Source organism: Lepisosteus oculatus, chromosome 8 (genome assembly GCF_040954835.1).
Source record: "Lepisosteus oculatus isolate fLepOcu1 chromosome 8, fLepOcu1.hap2, whole genome shotgun sequence".
NCBI lineage: Eukaryota > Metazoa > Chordata > Actinopteri > Semionotiformes > Lepisosteidae > Lepisosteus > Lepisosteus oculatus.
In genome coordinates, this window is record NC_090703.1 from 6,490,625 (window position 1) to 6,503,719 (window position 13,095).

Here is a 13,095-nt window from a genome sequence, read left to right on the forward strand (position 1 = left end):
TACCTAGTCTTATGATCTCAAAGCTCAGCCACCAGCTTTGAGCTGATAAAAATCTCCCTTGCTTGAACGCTTCTGTAGATAATAGCTAGCGCTTAGTTTTTTTAGTTTTCTTGTTTTCTTTGTTGCTCAAAGAAAGTAAACAAATCTATATCTTCCAATTTACGATGTAAAAATGGTTTGAGTTTGAAGTTCTGGTCGATTTAAAAAGGTTTATAGATTAAGTCCTACTGAGAAGTATTCTGTAGAATGTCTTTTAGCGAGATGTTCACTGTGGGTGTTTTTTCTTAGCAGCTGATAGGGTAGCGCTCGTTAATGTTGGTTTGTTTTTTAGCAGTCCTTTTATGGCCTAGTGTTGCAGGACAAAACAAGACAAACCCAGCTGTGAAACCTCCGGAGGCTAGACTGCTTTCCGGCTGCAAGATTGTTTGGCTATTGAGTCCAGCACAGAGCAAGGGCTTGCTTTCGTTTAGAAATGAATGATGGCTCGGAGTCTGATGTCTGTTCTGTACACGACTGCAGTGTTTCTCAACATTTTCCACAGCCCACGTTAACTAAATCGGGATGCTTCTCCCCTACTTATGTCACCAGCCCGAGCACATCATTAATATGATCAATATCCAGATATATTGATTTACTATCGTCCTACTCCCCACCTCGCAACCTGTGTTTGTGTAATTGTGGCCACCTGTCTGCTCCGAGTGACGGTGCCTTCTCCTGCTGTACCCCAAAGCTGTGGAATTCTATCCCTAAGAATATCAGTCACCTTGCCTGAGCACTTTTCCCCCCTTTTATTTAACTGGTTCTGTCTCTGGTTTCCTACTGTCTTCCAAACCCTCCATGTCATTACCTCTTCATGCGGTGTCCTTGTTTCTTACTGTCAAGTGCTGTGAGAAGCCACTTCTAAACGAGTTTATTTTTATCAGAAGCGGAGCTTCTCTCTGTTTGACGTGTTCGACAGGAAGTCCATGGTCGGTTCTCACCGCCACACGTGGGGCTGGGGCTCAGCTGCTCTCGGACGTTCTCTGCTTTTGTTTTTCCTGTCCGTCAGACCTTCAAAGGCTGAACTTGCACCCCCACACAACTCTCACGTGACTCATATCCGAGCGTGGCCCCTGTCCCGATTGTGGTGGTGCGCCACCGCCTTTCGGTCACTCCACGGCGCTCGTCTGCGGAAGTGAGATTGGGTTTCTTCATTTATTTCTCTCCTGCGTGACCTTTCCAGAATTCCTCGCCACACTGGGCAGTGTCTGGAGGCACGCGGGCTGCGAGGCACTGCGAAACTGCTGTCCTGCCCTTCCTTCTCTCCTGCAGCCTGGCTGGACTGGAATCGCTGGTTATGTTGAACAGCACTGGCTTTCAGCAGGCGTGGGGTCAATAACTGTTCACACTGGCAACCTGTCTCAGTGACCGTGGGCTTTTCTCACTGGCCTCATTGTGTAGTGCTGCAGCTGTTGTGTGCCTCTCTCAGTGTCTGCGGTGTGGGGGTGACTGTGGGCCTAGCTCAAGTCCCGTCGTCCTGTCTTACACAAGCGAGAGGCGTCTCTTTCACCCTAATGGACAGCGCCCTCATTACAGGTGGGGGTTTGAGTGCGTAATTTGAATTTTCAGCAAGCTGTACCAGCACGTGCCTGTCCATCAGGTTTCATAGCCGAAAGTGTGAGGAAGACATTCAATCCAGAAGAGAACAATTGAGCACTTTAGTTTTTTTTGGGGGGGAACTCCACATTTGGCAGTCTTGGGTCTTCACTTTTTTTTTAAACTGTAGCCACGTTGATGCTTTCAAGGTTTTAAAGTCCTGCCTAAAGACATGAACAATTGCGAGGCTGTTGGAGATTCGTGTGTTGAAAGGATGCATTGTATCAGGAGGAACTACAGTACAGCTGGGTTTGCTTCTAAATGAGCGACTTGCAGCCAGCTTGCCAGCTACTCTTAAGTGGCGTAAGCTGTAATTCTGGAACGTGATTGATCCTAATTGCTTCAGAGCTGGCTGTGGATGACGTTGCCAGTGCTCTCTGCTCTCCGTGTTGGTAGCTGCATGGGCAGAGCACAGTGGCGCTAAAGCCAGTGAGCTCCAGATGTTTGTTCCAGGTATAGTATGTCGTCAGGTGAACCTGTGCGCTCTGTCACTCACAGTGAGTGATGCGCTGCCTTCTTCCCTCTAGACACGAGTGTCCTCTTTAAGCCCAGGCTGTGGGCTTATCTAGTGATGCACTGACGTGTGAAAAGTAAAACCACACAGGCCAATGTACACCAAAAGTGCGTAATGCGATATGCCCTTCCAGGAGATCAGAAGCTGTGCTGCGCTCCCGGACGGCTCTTGTAGTTGATGCCAAGGCTGCTCTACAGTGATGCTCGGCCTGCAAACTTCTGTCAGCGGCTCCTTCTCAGGTTTCCCCTCAGCCAATGGGGAACTTGTGCTCTCGTCCTCGTTTTCCCTCCCTGAGAGAGAGAGAGAGATCCACCTTGAAAAGTCCCTTGGCTGAAACTGTGCACCCCACCTGCAAGGGAAGAGGGGGCCGAGTGTCCTCTAATCTTGCTGACGGCAGCGCTAACAAACAGCAGAGGGTCTCGTTCTATTTCGAACCCGGAAGTCTGAACGGCGAGCCCAGCTGGCGGTTGGTCCCGCAGCCCCACGTGGCCTGTCTGAGAGGTGGCAGTGGGGCACTGCCGATGGAGGGCTTGCAGGGCGAGCTGCTGCTTTCCCCGGTATTAATGATGCTTCCCTGTGCATCGTGAGAATTCAGCCTTTTTCCGCAGTGGAAGTGTGTGTGCTTGCTCTATTGATGTGGCTGTTTGCAGTCGGGGTTCTGCAGGTAATGTTACCAGGGATTGGAAATGGAGCCAACTGAGGTCTCATCCATTCCAGGTGTTAAATGATGGGGGTGCTGGAATTTTCTACCTTGGGCCTTCACTTCTAGTTAATTTGTGAAAAATGCAGTCTTGGCTGCCTTGCGTTTTCTCCTTCATCGTAACTGGATTTGCAGGAACCTGCGGCTCACAAGTCCTGAAATTGATCATCCTGCTGTGCAGTGGAAGTCTAATTTTGTTTCCCTGAAATTGCACTTGGGAGCATTTCTCATTTGAGAGCGTTTCATCTTGTGACTGCTGTAATAACCCATCCATTTCACTGGGTCTTCTTAGGAGGACACTTCTTGCACATATACATGCTGTTGGGCTTGCCTATAAACCAGGAAGGACCAGCTCTGGAGAGCCCGATATGTCTGTAGATTTTAATTCAAGCTCTTACTGACCTAAATCTGCTCGTTAGTGGACCAGTTGACCAACTTCACTGAGCTCTTCGGTTGTGCTGCTTTAACAAGACCTAGAAAATATACACTCAGTGGCCTACAGGACAGGATAGCCCAGTGAAATTTGTCTCCAAGCAAGCCTTAAAAAATTGTCGCAAAAGCAAACCATCCCTCGTTGGAAAGCTTAAAAAGACAGATGCTTGAGCTACTGAAGATGACAGAAGCCAGGGTGACTCAGGGTGACTTTCCTGTTCTCTTTTCTTCTGGGCTTCAGCCTCTCAGACGTGTTTATTAACGAGCTGTCTCTCACGGTGACGAAGAGGCTCTGTGCGCGTGCGGGGGTCCGGGCGGTGACGCTGGAGTGCGAATTTCTGACTCTGTTGCTTGTTTCCCCACAGAGCTGGCCAAGGTCTGCCAGGAGAGGGAGAACCTGGGAATGCTGGTGTGGTCTCCTAACCAGAACCTCGCAGAAGCCAAGTGTGAGTTAACCGTTTCTTGCACCTGCCTGCCTACACGCCTGGATCCTCCTGAGCTGCACTGGGGATACGCTCTAGGGGGGAGCAGGGGGGGTGCTGAAAGGTTTTAAGTGTGGGATGTGTAAATTTTGCCGATGGTGTAAAGAAACGGAGCATTTTGGGAGTGCGAGGAGGGCCAGCTTTCTTAATTTTAAGAATTACACCATCAGCCTCTGAAGGTGTGTGGTGACGACACTTTGTGCTTGTGAGGTTTGTGCATCTGTGTTGGGAAAAATTAGTTTTAATACCTCTTTTGAAAGTCGGGAGATAACAACCTCCTCCGGTGTCTCTCCGTGCCAGGGAGACAGAGACGTCTCAGTGCTAGCCTGCAGCTTTACAGCCTGTTTGTATGCGAATCGGAAGCTTAAGTTAAACCCTTATTGTTAAAAGATTTGCCAGTACAATTGGCCAGCACTTCTGTGTGTGCTCGAAGCGAGTACATGCTGCATGGGCCCATCGTGTTTTGTAGTGCTTCTGATGTTCTGAGAGCAGTCAAAATAACTCCCACGTGTCTCATAAGGGCCAGACTAAATTGCATTAGCCCAGAACACCCAATGAGGAAAGTTACCAAAACCTGCGCCTTTTATGTGTAGTATCCAGACCGAGTCGGCCCACGCAGTTAACCAGCCCCAGTGAGCAGAGCCAGTGCACAGGCTTGGAGAGGGAGACCTCAAGCACATAAAGAGAGGGCCGTAAACCGGGTGAAGGAGGCAGGGGCCTGTCGCCCAGCCTGGGGACACAAGCTGTACGGGCTGCCGCTGGGAGCAGGGGTGTGCCTCGCCAGTCACATGGTTGCCTGCGCAGTAACCTGACCTCAGGCCTGGCGCTTCGGAACAGCTGTCAGGGGGCTTCCTCCCTGCTGCAGCAGAGGGGGCAGGGAGGGGTAGTGTTCTGGCTCTGGTGCCCAGAAGGGGTTGGGGTTAAGGAAGGGGCTAGAGCAGGCAGCACTGGGGTGAAGGGTATAGGATTGGTGCACAGCTCGGGTCCTGGATCACCCTAGTGTCTCCAGGGTTTCCCTTGTACCTCAGCTGATCATCACCCAAAACGGGCCAGTTTAACACTTTCCAAAGGTGTGCAGTTTAAAGAGCCATGGAACCATGTTTCCCAGCCTGTTCCGATTTCCCACCGAGTCAGCACGCTTGACTAAATCTAAAAGCCCTGCAGTGCACCTCCCCCCTCCCCCGTACATCACTGGCACGAGCACGTTATGATAACTTACCACCGCATGACTTGAAAATCACCCCCCACCAGACATGGCGGAGTAGGGGAATTTCACCAACTGAGAAATGCCGATCTGGCAAACTGCTTTCTCAAGACCCGGAGTTCAGCTTTAGAACTGAAGCTGAGGTTTGGGCCCAGGATTGGAGTTAACAGCAGCTTCACTTTTTTGCTTCAGGATCCCGCGTTAGCCTGCAAACTAGCTGCTCTCCAGTTAGCTGCTGGGGTTCAGGGGCTTTTCAGTGCGTCTTCTCCAGAGCCAAGCAGCGAATACGCTGTTCTCTGAACTGACCACTAGAGGGCAGCCTTGTGCTGCTACTGCCATCTGCAGCTCCAGTCCTGTCGAGTCACCCTGACATGCTGGTTTTCATTCCAGCTGAGCTCTGTGATTTAACTGGATCACGACTCGCCATGCTTCTCGACAGCATGAGGTAGCCTGCATAACCTGTCTGCACCTGGGCAGGGAAGGGTGGGGGGTGCTGGGGGTGTCCACAACTGGACACGAGTGTGAAAACATGGACCTTGCACATTTTTTAAAATTTCTGTTGGACATTTTAAAGGTGAGCTTCTTTTGCTGGCTCATTGGGACATGCATTTTGGTGTAAAACTAAAGGGCTTGGAGAGAGAGCCATTAAAGTCTATTTGCTGTGTTCTGAGGCGCTCTGGAAGTGCAGCTGTCTTGCCTGTCATGTGATGTAGTAACCACCAGATGGCAGGTTTTCTCTGGGGACATGGAGGCCCTGCTGCTCAGCTGTATTCAGCCTTTGCTAAGTACTCAATCTGAGAGTGAAGTGGGATTGCGTGGAAGCTATGTTTTTCTCCTTTATTTTTAGACTGCTTTCACCATTTATATGTCCCCCCGTTTGGGGTCACCGATGCCCAATTGAATCAGCAGACTTTTTCAAACCCTATACCGTCATTTTGTGAGGACTGTGGTGAGACCTGTACTGTTAGCTTTCAGGTACCCAGCGTTCCACGGGGTCATGGGTGATACGGCTTAAGATATCCAGGTCGTCTTGAGCTTGCCCACCCCCCCGGGGGTATGGTGTGCTTGTTAAACCCTGCCCCTGGCTGGCCAGCGAGCTGGCTGCATGCTTGTGCCTGCACAGGCTGTGCCTCCTGTGTCCCCCAGCTCGGTCGGCAGAGCCCTGCAAGCGAGAGGAGCCATGCAGCCCTTCCAGCCCATTGGCTAGCGGGCAGCTGATTGATCACGGTATCTCATCCAGCCGTAAGCCGGGATAACGGCTTCGACGGCGTGGCTGGGCAGCTCGTTCCACGCTCCCGCCACCCTTGGGGAAAAGCTTGAGCGCCTTCAGGGACGTGGACTTGGCAGGTGGTTCAGGGGAGTGGAGGCGAGGCGGCCGCCTGCTCTGAAACGTGCCGCAGCAGAGCGGGTCCTCTCTCGGGGAGGAGGGGGGCCCGCGCGGGGGGGGGCATCTCCCCTGGGCATGGTGCTGTCCCTCCGAGCTCCTCACCGAAACCCCAGTGCTGTGAGCCGCCAGGTGGGCGCTATACCGGTCCCTGGGTGAAACCGATGCGTGTGGGGAGTTCATAGTCACCGCCTGGTGGGGGAGAGAGAGCTGCAGGTCTGTCCTCTCTGTCAGGACGTAAAAAACTTTCTTCGAGGCAGTTTGTCTGGACAGTCGAAGGGCGCCCTCCGGCTGGGTTTTGAACTCCAGTGCAAAGCACGCTGCGTTTTTTTTAAGCATCGAGTAAACCTGGGTTTCACTTGCAAAGCTAAGCCTAAATGTGCCGTATTTTCTCTCCTTAAAACATACATTTGTAACTTAAATGCTTACAGATTTTGTCGGGAAAAGTTTTTTTTCCTTGTAAAAGCAAACAAACTCAGCTGAGCCCACGTTTACAAGGGAATGTCCTGTTTATTTAAATTAAACCTAGCTCTAGAATGTCACATCTGCTCGTGAGCTTGAAAAAAAGCCGTCCCGAAAATAGGCGAGCAAGCGTCGAAGACCTGGGAGAGGCGTTCTTCTTTTTGCCGGTGGATGAAGATTTCAGTTGACGAGGTATCAAGGAGAAAATTGGGGGGGGAAATGCTACATAAATAGCTGAGAGAGCTTGCAAGCGACCAGAGACTGTGCATTTTAGTCGCCTTTCTCATCTGGTTTCAGATTTATTGTTCCAAGTCAGAATGCTGCTTTCTGAGGAATCCCAGCGAATAATCTTGAATCACATTTTTTCATCTCGCCCACGTCTTGGCATAAAAAAGCACCACTTTTATTCTCCATCATGAATTCTGCTTGTCCATATGTTACTGCTTGTTTCTCACCGTTCTCATTTGTAACTATAAACTGTGCTATGGGTGATTTACCTTTTGTAGTTTTTGAGCCCCACACATGGCGAACACCCTACGATCTAAAAATTCTAGCGCACCGGACTAGATGCTGTTGCCCTCTCTGAGATCTGTGGATATTTGGTATTGCCGGGCAGCTGAATTTCTGAGCTCTTTTAAACCAGCATCTTTAACTCCCATCAGCAATTTTGCAGGCTAACAGATTTGTAGTGCAACTCAAGCACGCACGCATGAGCATAAGCCCCTGTCATATCGTTCAAAAAAAAGACCTGGCTCATTCCCTTATTATGCTTGATAAGTTATTGCCAAACTAGAGGACAGGTCGAAGAGCATTTTTGTTCTGTGCCATTGTGGGACAGTGAGCAGGGGATGCATTTTGTAGTTGAAAAGACCATTTTTTCTTTTAATCACCTATTTCAAAATAACAAATTCTCATTCCTTGGGAAGACCTGGAGAGAGACAGACACAGAAGGGCATTTATTGGAGTGATCTTACTTTAGAGTGCAGCAGCAGTGTGCCACCTGGCATTTAACCTCACAACCTTCCAGTCCAGAGCCTCTGACCACTGATGCTCATGTGCTGTTAATTAAAAAAAATAAGGAAAAAGCTTGGATCGGGGCTGATTTTCAGTGTCACTGGAGTGGCTGCTCTGTAGCGCGTGATTCACAGACTGTAGATGCCCAGAATCGGGTCATCTGTGAATGATTTAGCACCAGATTCCCCACAAATCTCCTGTTGCTCGCAAACAACACAGGCCTCACTGGAAAACTCTATGATCCACCCGTCCCTGACTCACAGAGCAGGCTTGTACAATGCCTGAGCAATCTCAAGGGAGTTTTGAGGGTGATAGCAGCCCGAGTTACTTTGGGCCGGGTTTGGACTTTTCCTTCCGGTCCCTGTGGGAATGGGGTTAGTCTAATCTGCGCAAACCCTTCAGTGCTGTACACGAGGCAGGCAGGGAGCCTGCAGTGTCTGGGAGGAAATGGTGAATGTGTGGCCAGTGCAGCACAACTGCACTTGTTTCCTCTGCATGGTATTTGACTGGAGTTCCAAGATTTCAAGAAGTTCTCCAGAACCGGATCACTTGGCTCTGACCCATTTTTTTCTCTGACTGGGAGATTGGTGACATTGAATGCTTTCAGGGGAACTTTCTCGTCTTCAAAGATGCTCAAGTCGAGCTTCTGTCTCTTTCTCATCAGGTACATCAGTGAGTGATCACCTGGCCTGGTGCCCACTGCGCGAGTCGGGTGACTGGAGGTGCCCCCCCCCCCAAAGCAATCTGTGGTACCTCGGATTTCTCTGCCTCATCGCTGTCCCAGCTTACAAATTGAATAACTATCCCCCCATCTCATATCGTTAGTTGAATCAAGTTGAAATGATTCATCTTGCACCACTTTACATGTAGAAAAACCACCCGTTGGCGCAATCTATCGAAATTGATACCTTTGCTAGAATACTGTACATGTCATCGTGCTATGAGTTCCAGCAAGTGCATCGTCACGTTCCGAAAGCCTCTGTATCCTGGTAACCTGAAGCTGCTGGATTCCGATTCATTGACTCGGCTCCTTTTTACCATCAAAGGGGATGCAGAAAAGGCCACCCTCTCCTCCCACTCCCCACGCTTTGAATTCTGTCGACAGCGCTGACTCAGCGCGCTGCCAGATTTCCTTTCTTGAAGCTCTCGGTGTGTGTGTGAATTACTCGTGCAGCTCAGATCTGTTGAATCGTCGATTCACCATCTTTCCAATCTTTGTATTTTCAGCTTTATCTGGCCAGAGGTTAATTCATAGAAAGATCTGATTGGGTTGTTTTTAGCTGCTCATAATAGCCAGCAGGGCGTTTTTGCCACAGAAAGTCCCCTTGGTTGTCAATCTGTGCTGAGGTCTGTAATCTTCTTGATAAGTGACATAGTGTCCTGTGTGTTGCTCTGTCTATGATGAGTGCAGGGACTTCACAGCTCAGTTGTGCAGAGTAAACCACCTGACTTATAGTTTGACACCTGACTGACGCTCAGTCTCTAAGTTCTCTGAACTCTTTGCTCTGTAAAGCCTTTGAGTTTTTTCGCAGGAAGTCTTTTCTCTCTGACTCAAATGTCTGAATACCTTCTATATGATTTCTGCATTAGCACCTTTGCTATTTTATGTTCTCCCCCACATGCATTTAGCCTTCTCTTTAAATACCCCCACTGGTGAAATGAGGGTAGAGCAGGGGTTTCCTCTGGCCCTTGAAGTGGAGACACTTGTCTTGTTCAGGGCTCGTAAAGAGTGAGTACTTTAGCTGTGGGACAAGGGAGAAATTTGTTCAGTTAAGTGAGTTTAGATACCTATGATTTATGAAGTATGGAGTATACAGAGTAATGAAGTACGGAAGATTTGTTTCAAGCCAACTTCAATAAACATATCTGTTGCCATTAGGAATGCATCTGCCGACAGTCTCTTTTAATAAGAGACTTTAACCTGACAATCAAAGGCATGCAGGAGAGGGAATCGAGTAGTTATTGAAGGACTTGGTGATGCTAGAATTCAGGAGTGGAAGTGAGCTACGACACCAGGGTAAAATGCTGTTGAAAACCATGATCAAACATTTCAGCTAGGTAAGATGTGGGAGTGCAGTCTGTACATGTGCAACTGACCTTGAGTGACGAGGTGTTCTGTATAGTATCTGCCTTTCCAGGGAGATATATGAAGCCTTAGCCCGAATAAGAAAGCAGTACAGGGCTCTTTCTGGGAACATTTGAAGTGTAGATCAAGTTTGTCATTATACTCATATACAGGTATATGGTATAATGAAATGCTATTTAGCTAGCTCTCAGACGATACGTAGTACCAAAAAACAACAATACAATTGTATAATAAAAGAAAGACAGAGACAACAGGCAGTGTGCAAAACAACAACAGGCTACAGGTAATTTGCAAAACAACATCAGATGTGCAAAAACATGCATCAACAGAATGAAATAAAAGGATAGAAATTATGGGTAGTGAGCTTTTTGACATGTACGGTAGATTTCAATGTGTGTTTGAGTTTTTGGTAAGAATGAAGGCACTGTGAGGTTCGGATCATAGGTGAGAGTGAGAGAGGCTGGGAGTTTAATAGTTTGAAAGTGCTGGGGTAAAAACTGTCTCTGAGTCTGGTAGTCCGGGCCTGAATGCTCTGGTACTTTTTTCCAGGTGGTAGAGGATCATACAGTCTGTAGCTGGGGTGTGTGGTCTTTGATGATGCTTAGAGCTTTCCTCAAGCACCGTCTGTCATAAATATCCTGTATAGATGGGAGGGCAACCTCGGTGATGGACTGGGCAGTTTTCACCACCCGCTGTAGGGCTTTGCGGTCAGCAGCACTGCAGTTGCCATACCACACTGTGATGCAACCTGTCAGATGGCCATCTGGACACTTGTCCTGATCTAAGGAAGTTTTTTTTTTAATATCCTGCCCTCGTTTTGCATGTTGACTCTGGGTGATACAGCGCTTTTAGTCCTGCGAGACTGAGCCAGAGTGCTCCTTGTTCAAGAGCTGGGTCTGCCGATTTGTAAGTAGTGAGACACTGCACTAGTGGGTTATTTCCACTGTGGTCAGAATGCTTGGTTGCTATTCAGTTTCTGAGACCAAACCGGTTTACTTTAGCATTTTTTGAATACAGGAAACTTAGATTTTTTTTCTGTTAGAACTGTAGACCTACATCAGAAATAAGGAGAGAGAGAGAGAGGAAATGCACTCAGTGTTCTCTTTTTCGAAGTGTATTCCCCTGGGCTGGTTTGAAGGTGGGGGGGGGGACCGGCACTCACATTCGAAACGGAGTCTGCAGTGTTGAGGCGCGTTGCTACTGAGCTCAGACCAGCCTGGCTGACTAAACTCGGTAAAGACCCAGACCTCTGTTCGTAGAGTTGGAGACGTTTCCCGATAGGACTTTTTTCGTTCTGTAGTTTATTGCTTATCCCATTCGTCTTCTTTCTTCATATAGGTCACCAAGGTTGTCATAGCATTTCTCAGTACATGCACAGTGGTGTTTTTGTTTTCCAGTTTTCCTGAAACTCGGCAGTCAAATTTTGAACTCGTTTACCCAGCCTGTATCGCCAGTTTCTAAAAACAAATGTTTTGGAACATGCGGCAGACTGAATCTGGGTTATTTTGGTAAACCACTGAAAATGGTCCACATCTGACTACAACGCTGAACGATTCCCTGGATCCAGACACGTCTTTGCTCTTCATTTGTTAATATTTAAGGCTTATTACTGAACTCTGCAAAGGGGGTAGGGAGCATTTTGAGGGGTAGGTTTTGCAGGTAGCATGGAAATGTCCTGATTGTTCACGTCATTGGGTTGTTATATTTCCTAGCTTCGCTTTCAGGAGCGCAGCTCTCTCGTCACAGCGGTAAATCTCCCTGCTGCGGCTCGCGGTCCCGCGTGCAAGATCGAGACCAACGGCCCCAACGTCCGAAATGCGTCCTCTGTTCGGCACAGGGCGTGGGCGCTCGGAATCACCCGGCCTCAGGTTGGCAGGAGTGTCGGAGACGGGCCCTCTCCCCGCGCCTGCCCGGGTCGCGGGCTCTGGCGCGCGGCGGCTCTGGAGCGCGCGGCCGGCGCCAGCTGGAGCAGTGAAACCAGCGGGCTCTGACAGCGGCGCCAAGCTGCGAGCGGATGCTGGCTGGCGCAGGGACAGCCCCTGGTGTTCTGGGGGGGGAGGGGGCGTGAGCTGGGCTGTGTGGGTATGCCAGACCTCTCGGAGCACGCGTGAGCCGATCCCGGGATTCCCCCCCCCCCCGGGGTAGGGATTGGACAGGTGGAGTTCTGCAGTGGTGCTTGTCCTCCCGCTGCCGTCATGCGGGGAGTCTCTGGTGCCTCTGGGGCTGTGCTGAGAAAGATGCACCACCTGGGGAAAAAACGGGGGACGTTCTAGCTTGTCGTCCTTTTTTAAGGCTGGAACACAAACTGGTCGAAGTTTGAGAGCCAGTCTTTTAGTGCATGGCGAGTCCACGAGTGAGCAGCCATCTCTAGCAGGTGTGTGAGGGACTGATGTGTGATGTCTGTTCAAGGAGGCATCACTTGGCCGAGTTGCCGGTCTCTCTAGCACCCTGTCTAACCATCTTGTTTGTCTTGTATTGCAGTGGATGAGTACATTACGATTGCCAAAGAGAAGCATGGCTACAACATGGAGCAGGTGACGACAATTTCTACTCTCTTCTACCCCCCCATGAATCCCTTTCAACACTTGTGGTGCTTTAGTTATAAACGCAATAAATGCATACATGTGCAAAATGTCTTTGTGTGGCTGATCTCTCGTTGCAACAAAGGAAAAACCTTCACCTTTTTGGGGATCCTCTGTGTTGTGGGTGTCCCATACAGCTGCCTGGTTGAAAGGGCTGAGCTGAATTCTCTCCTGAGAACCTACAGTGCTGGTTAGTCTCTTCCTCTGTTGCCCTTTCCCTCCCCCCAGTTTAGTCATTCCTGTTCCAGGGGGGCTGGCAGGACTGCATCCCTGCAATGACATGAATATCAGGAGAGCGACTTTGTGGCAGTAGAAGGCCCACACCTTCTTGTTTCAGCCCATGCCCGCATGGCAGAGCTGCTGCCCACTGGGTTCACAGAAACCCGCTCCAGCCCTGGCAGTCGTGCGCCGTGCCAGCCAGCAAACTCTCTGGGCCTCTCGCTCAAAGGGAGTCGAAACATTTGTCTAGGGTTCTTGTTTTTGAATCTCACCCCCAAGAAGGGGGAACTCGCTCTCTCACCACGGTTCTGTAAATATTTACAGGCCAACAAACTTAAAACCTCGTTGTTGGATAAGATTCGTCTTGGCACCACGAACCCT

The 13,095-nt window shown here is 49.5% G+C and overlaps 1 protein-coding gene across 2 annotated transcripts in view; it reads left to right on the forward strand.

Annotated features, from left to right (window-relative positions):
* rcor1 (REST corepressor 1) overlaps window positions 1–13,095 on the forward strand; it is a 41,461-nt gene that overhangs the window by 14,862 nt on the left and 13,504 nt on the right. For both annotated transcript variants that reach the window (XM_015350553.2, XM_015350554.2), the window contains exons 3-4: window positions 3,647–3,727; window positions 12,395–12,447. In XM_015350553.2, the coding sequence (XP_015206039.1) occupies window positions 3,647–3,727; window positions 12,395–12,447 (134 nt within the window). The remainder of the gene's footprint in view (window positions 1–3,646; window positions 3,728–12,394; window positions 12,448–13,095) is intronic.